Source organism: Aptenodytes forsteri, unplaced genomic scaffold (assembly GCF_000699145.1).
Source record: "Aptenodytes forsteri isolate BGI_AS27 unplaced genomic scaffold, ASM69914v1 Scaffold23, whole genome shotgun sequence".
Taxonomy (NCBI): domain Eukaryota; kingdom Metazoa; phylum Chordata; class Aves; order Sphenisciformes; family Spheniscidae; genus Aptenodytes; species Aptenodytes forsteri.
Window position 1 is genome coordinate 6,125,654 of NW_008796043.1, and position 17,377 is coordinate 6,143,030.

The 17,377-nt window shown below is 40.5% G+C and overlaps 1 protein-coding gene across 1 annotated transcript in view; it reads left to right on the top strand.

Moving 5' to 3' along the window:
* The first annotated feature begins 75 nt into the window (after positions 1-75).
* The window catches only part of ANKRD29 (ankyrin repeat domain 29), a 50,328-nt gene continuing 33,026 nt past the window's right edge, over positions 76-17,377 (top strand). The window contains exon 1 of the mRNA XM_019473747.1: positions 76-140. Within this exon, the coding sequence (XP_019329292.1) occupies positions 76-140 (65 nt within the window). The remainder of the gene's footprint in view (positions 141-17,377) is intronic.

Here is a 17,377-nt window from a genome sequence, read left to right on the forward strand (position 1 = left end):
GGGGAAGGGAAGGGAAGGGTCTCCGGGCCGGTGGGGTTGCCCCAGGTGTGTGCCCTGACGCCCAGCTCCGCGGGCATGCCGAGAGGTGACACCCGCCACCCCACGGCTCAGCTGGAGCTTTCTGATCCTCCCCTTCCTCGGTAAGTGTGCGGGTTAATTATTTTTAACGGACCGTGAAGAAATCTCAGAGCATCGCACCCTCATAAGCCACGACCTGTCGTGTCACATACGGGCAGTAAAATTAAGGTTTCCCAGCTTTCTCCTCGCGCAGGGCTATCTCCACACAAGGTATACCCTGCTTCTACCTGCAGGTCCTTGGGAAGACACCCTGCGCAACTCTGCTGCAGAAATCACAACTCCTCTTGACGTTTTCAGTGCTCTGAGGCTGCTGGAAACTGTGCAGCCCAGGCCACCACGCTGCAATGCACACCCAGCGCTCTCGGCTCCTCGTGGAATGGGTGTTCCTGCTCATCCAGGGCAGACAATGAACCTCCTGTCTTTTTGAAGGTAATTGGCACAGGCTCTGGATAACACAGAAGCTGGAGGGGAGGTTGAGGAGGGAGAAGGAGGCCTAAGAACCATGTCATCCCTATCAGGAGTTGCACTGCTTAATGGTACTGCTATCCTAACTTTCATACACGTTCACATTTCCAACCCCACATGCACTCACACATCCAGTGCTCAGTTCTCTTAATAAAATTTGCCAGATTCAGGCACAAAGATATGGTTAGATACACATGCCTCTAATATTTTAATAGTGATTCATGTGAGTAGCAAAGTATTTCATAACTCTGAGGGCTTTGCTACATGCCGCACAGCACTAGCAAGGGAGATCCCTGGTATACTGTTTCAGGAAGCACCAGCCGCAAGCCATTGATTTTGTCTGCAGGAAAATATCACCACCCTTGGGTTTTGTACCACTATGGCTTTAGCACACTATGGAGACGTATCTGTAGGAGACATTTTTTGTGTCCTCCATAGTAAAAGTTGGCTTTCATAAATGTAGCATGCTGCCAATTTAAATATATCAGATTTGGCTATTCTATCCATAAATGCTTTCAATTTCTAGAGCAGCTTAAAAATATTCTCCTTTTCCAACTGTGACATTGTGGAAAGAAAATTATCTTATTGCACATGTCCATCATGTCACTTCCTACAATAGTTTGTACTTCATAAAAACTATGAGAGGTTTGAATACAAACAAGCAACACCATCTTCAAATGTTCCATTAAACAAAATGCCCCATCATCAGATAGAATATCCACTGGTCTTTTCAACTTATTTCTTGAAAACCTGTTAAATCCTAAGACACTTGGAGTATATCAGTTTTTACACATGGAGATCTGGAAGTATCTGATGGAAGTGGCCTTTAAGTCCACAGCAAGCAAGCTCTTACAAAGGCCTGCTGTCCATTAACTTGCTGAGCAGAGCATCCTTGTCCTCTTTATTGTTAGAGGAATTAAATCAAATTGAATAAAAGCTGAGCAGAGCATGTTCCTGGTAGAAAAGAAATATTTGGGTACTTTAAGGGAAATCCATTATAAAGCACAATATTAAGAGGAACCAATGAAGATTACAATTATGAAGATTACAGAATCATCACAATCTCTTTCAGAGTAGTCAGATTATCTCCAGGCTGGACATTCAGTTATCAATCTCTGAAAGATGTTGCTTCTTTGTATATCCAACAAGCCGTGAAAGATTTTCTCCTCTTCAACCAGGAAGAAACTTACTGCCTGTCACAGCATTTGGGGAAATTAGTTTACTCCAATTATCCTGTACATTCCTACAGATTGGACTCCAGTGGCGGGATTGTTGATTTTAATGACAAGGCATCTTTTGCTATGAATGCTTCAAACTGAAATAACTGCAAAAGAAATAACCTTTAGTTAGTTTGGACACACTTCTTGCACAGAGCCCTGCCTCTGCGTGTGTGGGGATTATAAGCAGCACTTCCATGTTTTGAGTTTTGAATTCCTCTGCACCTCTGTTCCTGGTCTCCAAAATAAACACTTGGGAAGGGTTTTCTGAGCAGCATAAGCCTAGAATAAGAATAAGCAGAACATAAACTAGGTGATTCAAATACATTTGATGAAGCTTTAAAAAAAATCACAGAATGTACTATGGAAGTATAGAAAGTAAGTGCCTAAACTAAGAATTTGAGATGGAGACCCAAATCCTGTGTCTATTAGAATCTGCTCCAAATTTTCTTTGACTGCATTTGTGCAGAGTAATACCTGACAATTTTTTCTGGCATAGTTTTGCGGGTAGTTCAGGTAAGGAAGCCAGCTCCAGGAGATCCTTTGCAATCTCGCTTTAAAGAGAAGGTTCTTGTAAGCTGTCTGGTAGGTTGCACAGCACAAAAGGCAGCCCTTGCTCACAAGAGATGTCCTTTCTCGAACAGGGAGTATCAGTGAATTTATTGGAAAGTATCACATGAGAAAACATGGCTTACGTGAGCAAGAACGTAATACTTCAGTAAAATAATGACATGTTCTTGAATCTGGTTTCCTAAAAGTTAAAAACACGGATGAAACTTTGCAAACATTCAGAAAACTAGCCTATCAGATAGAAAAATAGAGGAAGAAATCCTCCTGTTCCCTTCCTCATAAAATTATGTGCATTTTGCTTAATGTATAGCTAGATTTAAAAAGATTTTGTTGGCCTTCTGGGTGATTTTTCTGTCCTTTTGTTAAACACTTGGCGCCAAACAAGCTTTTTTTATTCAGTGTGTTTTCTAGAAACGGAGACCAAAATGCCACCTTTTAGATTTTCTTGAAAAATCCCTAGGGATACGTAAAGATGTGGGCAGATTTTAGGAAAAATGTTACGACAACTTTTGCCTTTGACTCAAAGCAGTTGGAAAAAAGTGTTTGTAGCAGCATTCCCAACACGGGTACTCGATAACTTGATTTCTATAAAAAGTCTAAGTGACTAAAAATTTTATGCAGAGACCCTGGAGCTATGTAAAGCCGGAGTGAATCATGTATGTGAGGAAGGAGACAGGAGCAGGACTGTGGGTGTTTGTGTGGAGATGACGGAGTGGCCAGTCACTAGCAGATGGAAATTACCTAGCAGATTGGTCCTCCTGTTCTGATAGCATTGTGCAGGCGGCGGTATGAGCAGACACAAGTCTAGCCTGGCTTCTGCAGGGCTTCAGGACCACAGGAAGGAAGGGTAGAGTAAGGAGAATAGAGGAGTGAGAAATTTTTTTTTGAATGCAACTCTCCAAATTTATAAACTCCGTATCTCTTTTTTTAATCTATTTTAAGCCAAATCCAAAGCCAGCAGAAACCCACAGAAAAGCACTTACTGACTTCATTGAGCTTCAGCTCACCCTATCTAACGTAGAACTTCATCCTGTAAAAAGGTCAGTATCAATAATTCATGGGATGATACTTCATCTTCCCCTCATGTCATCTTTTGTTGTAATTACAGGTTCCAGAAACACAGATAAGAATTTATTAGCTGGCCGCTCTCAGCAATCAGTGTTTATAAGGCAGCGGCCCTCTGCAGAAAACACTCTTCTCCAGCTACCTGCCCTTTTTGGCTCCCAGTAAATCCTCTCCTCCTTTTTCCTTCAGCCTTTATAAGGTTTGCTTTCCTTGTTTCTTCCTGTCCGCAAGGAGTACGCTTTGTTACTTGACAGATGTCGAGCACTTTATTGAATAAATGTAGGCAATTGAAAGTGTTTCTGGATCTGTATTATTTTAACATAAACAGATTACGTTACATTAGCAGGCATTTACACTACTATGATTATAGATCATTCCTTGTGTTCGCGCTTTCTATTTTAAACGATGTTCATTTAAGAATGGATCTAAAATTTCACGTCAAGAATGTTTGCTCCAAAATAGCCTTGCTGATATAATTTCTCTGTTTCATTCTCTTACTGATATGTGCAGTATAGCACATCTCATCTCATACTGCCATTTCATAACATATTTAGGACTTGGCATATTCAGCTCACCAACCAGAAACCTGCAGTGAAAATGAGATCGTTGAAAAATAGTCTCAGTGAGTGATACTAGTGGTAATAATTAGCTCCCACTTAATATAGTTTACCGAAGGAAAGGGAAGGTGGCACCAAGTACCCCAGAACTTCAGAGACAGCAAAACTAGCGTGGATGATCAGCGTGAACTGTGCTACGTAAACTTCCATTAGTTTTAATAAAAGCTTATGGATGATCAGCGTGAACTGTGCTACGTGAGCTGCACAGCAGGTCAGTGGAAAAGGTAGGAACGAAACCTACGATTCCTGTGCAGGCACCACATTCACCATCCTACATTGCCACACCGCCTGATGTGGGAATTCACTCTTTGAGATAACAATGAACCAATATGCTAGCAGGTAGCTAGAAAGTCTCTCAGATTAGATAGATCTGAGTCTCTACTCAGTGATTGTTAAAGATTAAATTGTGCATCTTGTCCCCCCATAAAAGTTTCATATCTGGCACTTATGTTGAAGCCAGTCCTTAAGATTTAGTCTGTGGAAGAGTCTTCCTGCAAAGTACCGGAGCTCTCTTCACTCTTTCAAAATTGTAATCAGTTAAGCACATCTGAAGCCTAGAGTGTAAATAGCCAACCAGAACGTTTCAAGCTCAGGTTAGGCTCCCTACTTTTCTCAAGGAAATAAGGCATTTATCACCTCCTGTCATAAATGCTTATGCATGATTATTATTCAGTTTGTGTCTATAAGTAAACTTCCATTAGTTTTAATAAAAGCTTTTTGCAGTACACCTAGGCTAAAATAAGGTTACTCGCACACACTCTGGTTTAACAGCAAAATGGTGCAGTGTACATTTATGTGCTGGCAAGTCCTATGACTTCACTGCATTTCATCAGGAAAGATGCATTCTGTTAAGATCATTTTGGTCTCTGCTTTTCTGATGAAAATATCTTTTTCATCTTGCAGAAATTTCTTGTACCACAGTATTTGAGGACCCTACTATGTCACTTTGAAAAAGAGAAATTATTTGGAATACTGAGGCACACAGAAGCTAGGACCAAGGTCTAAAATGCAGTTCTGTCAGCAGAAAGAGTTTAGATACCTACAGTGCTTAGTGTAATCCAGAACTCAATTATTCAGAACTGCACTTTTGTCCTTTTGTTTGATTTCTCTTTTCTTGTTTCTTTCACCTGTTTCTTTCTGGATGTACACACTAGGATGATGCCATCCTTCTTCATAAACCATCTTTTTCTGAATGTCCTTGTACTGTGCCTGCTAGATCTTATTACCCATCCAGTGGGAGCCTCTCTTATTCTCTGTCCTATCATCTCACATGATTCAGGTATCTCAGTTGATGCTCTTTCAGCTTTTTCATGATTGGTTGTCTGCATAATGTTGCAGTACCGTGCAACTGTGCTTGTTGCATAGTAGTTTAGTGGCTAACATTTTACTTAGCATCCCTCTACAGCCTAATATCAGGTCTGTCTTTTCTTCTGCTAGCCAGCAATCTCACGTACTAAGCTTTTCCTGCACATTCTGCTTCCTAAGTTTACTTGACATATTCTTATAATAGAAAACCACTATGAATTCTCTCACTTTCCAAGGGCTCTCAAGGTAAATTGCAACATCTGCAGCCACGTTCTCATCATAGCTCAACCCTGAACCATTACGCTCTTGTATAGACCTAAAATAGTACCATCTAATTTGGCTGGGTTTTCACTGTCTTTCTCAGTAAAGCATCTCATCTATTTTGGCTGACTCAAACCACCATCTTCTAAAGTAGCTCTTGATTGTTTTAGATATTTCATCTTTGGTTTTGCTGCATAACATAATAGGAAAAGTTAATGAAAGAGTTTTCATTAACCCTCTGCATCAGGCCAGTCATTACAGGTTTGAATAGAGATAGGCTAAGTTGTGATCCTTGATGTAAGAGGCGACTTGCTCACTGAACTGCCTCTCAGTACTGCTGCGCTCCTCTAACGCGTGATGTCTGAATGCACAGACAGACTGCACAACTGCACAACTAGTAACAAACTACATTAGAGCCTTTTCCAGGTCCGTGACATGTTAAGTGCAATTTTTTATATCTTTTGGTCTCTCTTGAAATGTTGTAGCTACAAACATCTTCCTAGCGAGCGCTCATGACTTAGAATCATAGAATCATTTAGGTTGGAAAAGACCTTTAAGACCATCAAGTCCAACTGTAAAAGACTTGATGGGACTGTGGACAAAAAACTTAAAAATGTCTATGTGGCTGATGCGAGAATTAGCTTTGATATTTCACACCCTTGTATTGCAGAGAAGTACTAAGCCAAAGGAGGAGGGAAGGTGAATGTTTGGTACTTTACACCACTTTCCCCATTCAGGAGAAGGCAAATTGCATTTTCAAGGCAAAAACATGAGTCCTCATCGGTAGCCAGCGTGTAGAAGTCATGCCAGTCCCTCCCAGTCTTGGTCTTTGTATGTTTACTCACTGAGTAAACAGTGGGGCTAGGGCAACCCTGGACGTGAGACACAACTTCCTTGCCATCCAGTTCCAAAGAATAAGTCAAGAGGAACGTTCTGGGGGATGCAGCTAAAGGTATAGCTAACTTAAGACTCCCTAAGCGAATTACACTTGACCATTCTCCACTACGTTGACTACAGAGCCTGATGTATCTTTTTGGTTTTTTTACTTGAAGAAACTTCCTAATGAGCAACATTAAAATCCATCCACTTTATTGTTCTGCTTCTTAATGGATTTCCTTTTTATTCTTGGCTTTCTGTACTTTTTAATAGAGTTGCTCATGGACTTAAAGTTCAAAAAGAAGAAAACAAGTCTTGGTCATATAATGCCTGATACTTTGTGAAGAAGCATACGCTTCCTTTGGTCAGTACCCGATGCCTTGTCAGTCAAACATCTGGGGGGAAAAAAAAAGTCTACGCTTGTATTTTTCACATCCTGTTTTTTTATTTGCTGACATGGGTGCTGTTATTGCTGCTTTGGCCATCATGATCGGGGAAAACAGCTACGCACAGACTCCCTGCCACAGTACACTGAGCAGCTCCTCATGGAAACCACTTCTTTGTAAACTGCTTTTCTTAACAGACTTTCAAACCATTGGTTAGATTAGATTGGCATCTGAATTTCATAGTTTTCTCTGCAAGAATTTTCTATGATCTGATCTCTGTTAATAAGGCAGCGCTTTTTCTGGGATCTGTTTCCAGCAAGGTTTTTGTATTTTTAGGTAGTGTTGCTGTCACAAATTTAGACACTGCCTCAGGTTTACTTTAACCTCAGCTCTAGCCTGACCATAGTCTCATCAAGTTCTTAAGTTTTAAATAGAACCTTATGTTTAAATGTGGTAGGAAACCAGACCTTCAGCAGTATAAATTGAGGAGACTCCAGTGTTACATTGGTTTATTCCAGCTGAGGAACAGGCGACAAATGTAATTAAGAATTCAAACAGATGCAGTTCAAGAACATTAAGCTTTATTTTTATTTTTGGAACTTGGAAAAGATAGTAAATTTAGAAGAAATCCCATGTGAAAGTGCAGAAAATTTAATGGAGAATACCTTTGCTATGTTTTTTTTAAGCACAATTATAGATTTCCACAACACAGATATAATAATAATACACTATCAAAATTCTCTATGGAAGAGAGATTTATAATTATAAAAGTTATAACTCATAACATTTTTTTTGTTAATAACAGTTGGTTTCAGCCATGTTAATTATCAGACACTTCGTTAGGAGATGTGATAGTGCTAGCTTCTTAGCGCTACTGTAATACCATTTTGTCGTTTGGGTATTTTATCGTACAGTTGTATGCCTATGTTCTTTAGCCAAGTTGGGTCTTTTCAATTAGTGGACTGATTTTCTGACCAGCAGGGCGTAAGACAGAGAAACTGAACAGACTGAGCTGTAGCCAGTAATTCAAATAAATTCTGTACCTGGCAATGTAAGTAGTTTCCCTCTCACATGTATAGAGATGACTCCTATCAAACTTGCTTCTGCCCTATCATCCTTACCCTCAGCCCGAGGTCCGAGGTCCCTTCCGTTGAGGACTTCCACTCTCTCCGGGTGAGGATGAAACCAATCTACCAGATCAGTTTTACTGAGTGGGGTAAGCTCCTAGGGAGCCATCTCAGAGTGTCTGGACCCTGAAAGTTATGCTCTGCAGTGGATTCTGTTGTCCTCGGACCAGGCTTTTGGGACAGAGAAGAAATAACCAAACCCATACGGTTCTGCCATTCAGAACATCTCATGTGAACGAGACGGCAAGAATCTTACGCTTCTGTGCTAAATACAGAGCAGTTTTGTGGTTCTTGTGCAGTGCTAATGAGGTGTGTCCCCCTTTAACAAATCTGTTTGCTTGGGCTTAGGATGATAACTAGAATTTGGCCCAATTTCTTATATTTAGTTTTTTTCTATCATCTTTGTTAGTTATGCAAAACTTCCACTTACAAGAATAGGAGTCAATTATATTCTGTGGGGAAAAAAATAGCAAACCCTAGATAATCTGTTGTCTCTCCTAGCCATAGCAGCATATGGGATATATTGTGTATTGTTCTCACGCTCATGTGATACGTATGTTCTCAGACCCACATCACCTCCCACAGAAGAGTTATAAACAATAATACACAAGCAGTGCCCAGGAAAAATGGCCATGATAGGATTTCATTTGAATATGCCTTTATATTCAGAGCTTCACTGCCCATCAAGTTTAGATTCTCCGCGGACTCAGACGGCCATTTTCCTTATCTGCACCAGTATCAGTCAGTAGTTAAGTGCCATGCGTGGAATTAGAAAGCCTGCAAACCCAAAGCACCTGAATGCAGGCTCACTGGCTTCTCTCTGGCTAAGCAGATAGAAAACAGGTAAACAGTTAACTTCAGGCTGAGTCATAAAATCAACATATACAGAGGATAAGCAGGGAAAGGAAAAGGAAATGATAGGTGAAGAAAATATATGGTCACAATTTGTACACACCGTCTTAAAGTAATAAAACTTCAGGAAAGCAAAATTCCAAGACTGGGAGAGGAAGGATAAAAAACTTTAAAGCGTGATGTACCTGTACAGATGCTAACATAGAGGTGTTTAAGTTTAGCTGTTTGAAGGCTGAAAGGCATTTGCACTAAAGTGAAGATGGTATGCTGGTGCTTATATTGGACTGGAAATTGGTCTCAGATGGTAGTTGTAGGCCTTTCATTGATTTCCTTGACATGTCATTCATTGAAACACTCAAATGACAATTTGTGGAAATTATTCTGTACTACTTACTCAAGTTCAATGCTAAATTCTCTCTGATTCCTAGGTCACTAGCCCAGGCACCAGTTTGAAGGTCCATGTGGAGAAAGTTAATAACACTTGTGCGGTACCTAGCAGCTAAGTGTCCTTACACCAGCTTATACCAGCAAATTTGATATGAAATTTGATATCATAGGAGGCCTCAGCAAAAAGACCATGGAGTGAAAAGAAAGATTCAAGGTAACAGCTCCTTAGGAGGATGAATGCATACAGTTACAACACGTTGGGTAAACTATTTCTATTGTTAGATAAATTTTCCCTTTTTCAGGTCCAGTTTTGGAAATTCTCCGTTCTATTTTTAAAAGGTTTACAGGATACATAAATATTTGGTACCGTTTTCCTGAGAAGTCTGCAGGATTTGTTTCTAAAGTAATTTTTACTGTTTCTCTTATTATCACTATTTGTTTCTAAGAGTATCTCCCAAAATAAAGAGCAACTCAAAGTACATTCTTTATACACTAGTTTTAGTAAAATAGGCCTGTATTTTTGTAAATATAGAAACAAGAAACAGCCCATGTAGCTGGTTATGCTACAGTTTAGCAAGGGAAAGATTAATGTAAATGATAGGCCAGATGGAAAATCTTTTGTTTTATAGACTGCTTTATCAAAGTTATTGCTGATGATTTAAATACATTTTCTTGAACAAGAAAAATTTAAATTAACTAAGAGTGCATAATCATAAGACAAATTATTTGCAGGACATTTACGATTTCTGTCTTTTTTTGGAAAGGAGAGAAGTAGATTAATTATGATCTTGTACTGTAAGAATCATAGAATCATTTAGGTTAGAAAAGACCCTTAAGATCATTGAGTCAGCTAAGCTTTAGTTAAATTCTTTTAGAATTTTAGTTTTTCACAAATTTCACCAGTACAGTCATAATGCAAGCTTCAAGACTTCTCGGTCTAGTAAAAGTAGCAACTTCAGGTAATGCAAAAGGTACAATATATTTTAGAAGACTACTAATATGCTGGAAAGATCCCACCATTTCAGCATTAACTGAAGGAGTACTTGTTACAGTCTTCCTATTGTTTTCATGATTTAAAGTCATATCTTAAATGACTGCTTTGCTTCTTTTATAATGAAATAAATGCGTAAAGATAAACTGTTTAAAGATAAGCTGACTTGCTGTATGTCTAAAAAGACAGACTGACCATTCATTTCTTCCACTCTTCAGAGCATGGTTCTCTGCACAGGCACTCGTCAGAGTCTGAACCCAGTTTGAACATTTAAAGCTTCAGCCCTGAGCTCCATCACCTGTATGAAAGGAATAATTGGTAGCACTTACTCAGCGCGTGGGCCAGCCATTGGGAGGAACCTCTTTTTGCCAGCGCTTCACAGACTTACTTTCCGGATTACTAAAATCTGTTACCAGCTCTTAAACGGAAGCCGGTTGAGGACAGCGATGAAGGCAGGGCGGTCAAGTGTCATAGGAAAAGCTTTCATGGGAAGCTCTGCCTTTGAATGGATCTCATGAAAGCTGGTCAGAATGGGTTGCTGTGTCCCACAGAGGTTTGTGTTACACAGCTCAAAGCAGCTGGAACTCAAATTACTAAGCAAAGCAGACCTCTGCTGCATCTCTTGGAGCAAGGTAGAAATAGCACATTTTTTTCCAAGGGCAGTGCTATTTAAGGGATAGGAACTTCTAGCTGTTACACTTTTCCGTGAAGCACTAAATTAATGTATGTCTTATGCTAGGTGCACAAGAGACCTTGCATTGCCTGCTTATGGAGACAGAGTTAAAGATGGATGTTAGCAGAAGAGCTGTAATGTGAATTTGTGGTTTCTTTACAGTACACAACTTTCTTAAAGGTACACAGCAGATTATTTGTTGCTCTGGCACAAAGAAGGACTCTAGTTAAGAAGCCTGAGCTATACTCAGTGGAGACAACAAGTAGAGAGCACAGTGCGACTAGAGTTTGGCTTTGAGACTGAACAAGTGGTAAACTTCCAATATGTTACATGGAATATATGCCAATGATATTTTTCAGAGGTTTATATTTCAGCCAAATGCAGAATCTAGTCCCAAACCTTCTATGAGCTTGCTATGTGATCTTGGAAAAAATTGCTCAGTTTCCCCTACCTAGGCATTACCACCTGCATAACCGAGATACAAGTATGACTTAAAAAAAAAAAAAATTCTTTACATGAAAATGGTATACAAGTTGTGTTGAAGACTATAGTGTTCCTGGTAATTGTAAAATTGACAGTCACTCAATCTATTTGATTAATTTTCTCTGAATTTTGCAATATTCCATTTCCAAATCAAATTAGGTTCTACAACAAAGAAATCAACAAAACCAGGTAAGATTCCTTAAATTACCACCTGCATAACTGAGATACAAGTATGACTTAAAAAAAAAAATTCTTTACATGAAAAGTTTGGTATACAAGTTGTGTTGAAGACTATAGTGTTCCTGGTAATTGTAAAATTGACAGTCACTCAATCTATTTGATTAATTTTCTCTGAATTTTGCAATATTCCATTTCCAAATCAAATTAGGTTCTACAACAAAGAAATCAACAAAACCAGGTAAGATTCCTTAAAGAATCACACATAAGTGCTTCCCAAAGCCTGAAAGAAGTCTCATAAAAGAGGGCGCAAATATATTGGAAAGACATTACAGCATGAATTAACCTGATGCAATCCTATTAATTAATCCTAGGAGTTGCCATTGTATGGCAGGACTTTCTGATTTCAGTGTCTCGAGTATCAGATCTTCCTGAAGTTATGTTATTGAAATCTTTGTCCACAGAGTGCTAGCAAGAATAACATTTTGGCTTGAAATGAACAGCATCTTTTTTGTCCATAAATAGATGAAGTTAGGGGATTACATACCACCCCAGTAGCAAGGCTGTGGGGCATCTAGTGTATGTGTGCGCCTATGCATTTTCACAGTGGCACATTGATGGATGTGTACTGGCGCTTTCATGATTTAAGGCTCCTCGTACACACAAGTGAACGGTGGAAGTAAAACGTTGGTTCGCCAAACTAATTTAGAAATGCCTTTCAGATCTGTCATGATTCCTCTTTTTAAGAGTAGTTGTCTAAAAATATATTGAAAGACAGTTGGAATAACAATAATATATTGCACTTGAATTAATATGCACCTCATAATGTCCTAGCATTTTGCAAACAAAGGTTAGCTAATTGCATAAGCAATGATCCATCTGAGACACACAGCTGGTTTTATCTGTGCTTGTTCAAGTGTTTCACATGAGATGAGCAGTGCTATTCCCATTTAAAGAAGGAAGCCGAGATACTCAACCTTAAGTGCCTGTGAAGGAGCCAAAGAGCATTAAAAGTTGCAACCAAGAAGTAGCTGAGGATTCCCTTTGGGCAGAAGAATACTCCCAGGTGGTATAGCATGCTAGATTAGGAATGATTAATACTCCCAGGCAGAGGACAGGCGTGCCCAGACACTCCAGGGTGTATCATCACTCTCGATGCACAGGTACAAGCTGATGACACAGGCTGTGCTTAGTAGATACAGCATGCTTGGAAAGTATCACATTTATTGTGCATGCTCTGTACCATGAATTTGCCTATGCATAGTGCACTCTGAAAAGGTCGAGTTCATGTGCAGGGTTGATGGAGCACACGTACGTGAAGTCTACAGTAAATCACAGTGGGCAGGCAGATTTCCAGATGTTTTGTGGCCCATTTGTAGGTACTGCGGGACATCTATAAGTCCTGGGCAAATAATGAGACTTCCCAGATCTTCACTGGATGAGAGAACACACACAGGGCATGAGGAAGGAGCAGCGGCACAAGGCTTTGGCTACTTTTCAGGCAGGAGGGTGGGTCAGCATGGCTATACCAGCCAGCTTATTATTAGGTGTTTTTTCTGCACTAAACACTGCATTGCGGTATAGAAATATCCAAGCTAGTTACGGTAGCAGTAGCAATCTGCTTTGGACAACACAGACTGTCCACATTTGCGAGTAGTGCAGACTAACAGGAGTGGATCTGTAGAGCAGACAGTTGGTGGTGAGGACCTGAAGTCCACACTGTACCCGTTTCCTGTTGGGTATTTTTTTCAATTCAGGCTGGCTGTCGTTCAATCCTAGGACATGAATACCCATTTGCAGCTGCAGTCCACTAAGTCTGCTCCTGGAGAAATTCTTCGAGTTTAGTTAAATAATGTATCCAGTTTGCATACTACAAGATCACTCCACAACGAGAACAACAGCACAGTAGAGGGAGGCAATCGGGAGATTCACTTCAGAAGCGTGCTCCTGATCCAGACTAAAACACTAACGTAGACATCCCCAGAGGAGATGAGCATGAACTGATTTAGCTAGCCAAGCAGCTGGACTTGCTGCTCTACACAGACCTCCATGCTGGCACAGCAGAACTGCTGGTGGTGTCCAAGCTGGCCAGCTTGCTTTGCTTGTGCAGCACATAGCAGGCTTTAGCCGAGATCAAGAGCGATTTTAGCAGCATAAAGGGTCCAAAGATCAGGGAAAGAGAAGGAAGTTTTAGAGCTGCTGTCTTACTGTGTGCTGATACTGAATCTTACTGGTGGAAACTGATGTGTAAAAAACTTAGGCTGACGCTTGCAGAAGTAGCCTTTGTCCTGCGTGTCTGCGTTTTGAGTTACAAGGCAAGAGAATGTAAGAAAGCCAAACTGAGAGGCCATTTTTGGAAGATTCTGGCACAAAAGGCGTGCCCAAGCCCACACAGGAGGTCCCAGGCAGAAACCCACAGCAGTCCTCTAAAAGGCCCCAGGAAAGAAGACAATGCAGATACAGCTGAAATCAATAACATTATAGTAAGATCTCCACCTTCTGTAAAACTTTAGAAAAAAATAAGTTACAGTCAGAGAGTAAATGTCACAGGCTCCCATCGATGGTCTTTGCACAGGTGATATTGGAAGCAAATGCAGCAACACTAAGGACATACAGCCATACGATACGGGAAATGAGAAAAGTCTGTGTAGAAACATATTTGTCAATGCACTATCTCCCGAGTTACACAGACGCAGGGTGTGATACACCCCACAGTGAAGAGCTCTGGAGTCTGGAAGATGGCAGTCAAATTTAGCAATAGGTTCTCAAGATGGGGGCAGAATCCCATGTCAGAGCTCACTGAACTTACAAAATATACACTAACCACCGTACTCTGCCGAATATATTCATCCGTTTACATACACAGCAAGCAAACTTACGTTGCTCTTCACTGACATTTCTAAATGTGTATTTGCTTGTTGATCACTATTTTTTAAAGCAAATAGAAATGAATGTATGTGTTTGCATAAAAACTTGTGGATGTTTGGATCAAGATCTCCAAATGAATGTTTTGGCTAACGCAGAATTTGTGCCACTTCTTTTAATTCTCCATATATAGCTGTGCCTGAACTGTTCTGGCTTAGGTGAGGTTTGCCTGTGACTTACACAGAATAGTTGGATCAGCTTTTAAAGGCAGTGGTTTCATTTGTTCCAGCAATTCATTTTAGATATCCTTCAGATTTGTACAAAAGAACACGACTCAGGATATTTGAAATAATCACTGTGATGAAATATTAGGTGGTAGGAATGCAGCCTGCTGCCCTGCAGATGAATTCTGCCAAACAGGTAACAAATCCCAACCAGTTCAAATATCTTGCAATCTTACATATCCTGCCAAGAATCAAGAATAAGGGGAGATGCAGGTAGCGTAACCATGTAGCCCTAAAATACAGTATTCCCACTGCTCGTAACAGGCACTGAGTTTGCAAGGCCTCAGGACAGAGGCTTGTCAGACTTGCTCTGTTGACCTCCCCTCAACTTTGTTTTACATGGCTTAGCGGTAACAGCCGTTTTTCTAATTGGCCAAGTGTCTACAAGTAATTTGTTTTACTTTTGTTTACCTTTGTATAGTACCACTATGGCTTTATGTGTCTAACATAACGATGCAGCATAGAGAAATGCGGACCCGGTGTGACTGAGGAGTGGCGACACAGGACGCAGGGTACCTTAGCATGGGCATGGGATGATGAGAGGTGGGACACAAGCTTGGCACTGGTGACCCCACGGCTATAAACAGCTCGCCAATAGTCGGGTACAGAAATGCAGACCTGGAGCTGGACAAAACTGGCTTTAAGGATAACAAAAGGAACTAAAAAATAGTATCTAACAAACATAAGAGCCACCACATGTAGTAAGTTTGGTTGTAGTGTGGAACTGCAGACCAGTGAAGAAAGAGCAAGATGTAAAAGCGTGTTAGCAAACGTATAAAACGACCCCATGCAGATCCTAGGAGGAAGAAGAAGCCATCAACATGAACATCATATTCCCTGCAGCGACCAACTCCAGATGCTGACAGCGCACCATAACATCCCAAACCGCCACCACCAGAGTGAAACCACCGACTTCAGGACACAGCAGAGCAGGGGAAAGATGAGGATAATATCAGGAAAAGGAGTAAAAACTAGGAAGTGTGTATAAGTTTTAACTGTGGTATTAATATTGAATTTTTTTTCTGCATAGACTTATTTTTTTCTTTTTCTGCAAGAATTATATCTGCTCTAGTAATGATTCTTGGATTAGACGGCTAAGATTTAGTTATACCGATTATAAATTCTTGGTGTTATATATATATATATGAGGTGTGTTTCTTCTTTGCCCATAAACAAGATTTTGAGTGTAACAATAGACGGAGATATACACCAAAAAATATGGTTTCTAAATGCTTTCTAGGATAAACTTTCAAAGGGTCACCAAAAAAGAACATCCCTTATATATGTATTTCTGTATTCAACAGTTCTGACAAATTATTGCACCTGAATGTGAAAACAGCAAAATCACAGGAGACCATGTGCAACTGAAAATAGGTGCAGTTTCGGGGTTTGTGGGCAAGTTAAGAAAGGCACTTCAAAATTTGTCCCTTGACATCTAAAATAAATACAGACCTCAAAAAAATGTACTGTGTTAGTCTCCTTTCTTGTTGTTCATCCAAAGAATTCTTTGTTTTTTCTTTGTCAGAATATTTAACATTTTGGCTGATGAATGTTAAAAGATTGGCATGTTATTCACAGTAGATTGAATAAATACAGGGATTTTCCAGGGGTGAGGCAGGGAGTATGTACAGATTACTAATACTTTCCTCTATCAGTGGGCAAGCATCGCTGTGCAACTGGATCAGAGCAAGGATGACTCTTAGCTATGCAATCTACTGAGTTTATTCAGTATTTTTAAGTTTCAGAAACAATCCAAATGATCATCCATGTTGGTGTGATCTTCTCAGTAATTAAGGTGAGGTTCACACCAGGCCGTACATTCTGAGATGAGTTTATGCTATTAGCAGCTTTCATCTGCTTGCCTGCAGTTTGTTTTACTGTATGCACAGATGAATTTTGCCTCAGGAAAAAAATCTGCAGAAAATCCTCCACTTGCAGATTTCTAGAATAAACTCTTTGGATCTTAGTGCAAGTATTTTCTCTCAATGCACACACGTAATTTTCTCGTGAATGGGATTTATGTGTGCACATCAAAAGAAGAAAATCCCTAAGGGCTCAGTTTAAACCAACAATAGCAAAGAAATTCAGGAATCTCCCACCAGAGCATGCCCTGTTTTGCCTACTTTATATCACACAGACTTTGAATGAAATCTGCGGCAGCCAGGCAAAACAGGACATGCATCGGCTTTATGGTTGTTCATTTTTAAAGGCTTAAATTAAGCCCTTAAGAACTTACTGCCTTCCTAATGAGAGCGCATCACCCATGGGAGATGGTGTTGGTGACAGCTGGATAGATGCTAAGCGAGGGAACGCTCACCCTCACATGCTTGTGCGGCTGCAGCGCGGGTATACTCACAACGATACCTTTCGACAGCTTTTTCCTAGACACGAAGGGAAAGGGCTGTGAAATGCAGAAGAGGTGCCATGGAGGTGGCATTAGCCTCATGAGGAGACCCGGGCTGGGGTGGGGGGGTGCCTGGGTTTCGGGCCATTTCAGGGCTATTTCTGAGCGGCGGAGGCCCGATCTATAGGTCTGACCCAGTGGCTGAGCAGTGTGGGTTCCCACCGTGGGGTCTTGCTTTTCGGGATGCTGCTGCTGGAGGGGGTGGGTGCAGGTGGCTGCGGGGGAGCCGTGCCCACTGATTAATAACAACAACAACAACAATAGCAACAACCCTAACACTCCCCCCCCCGCAAA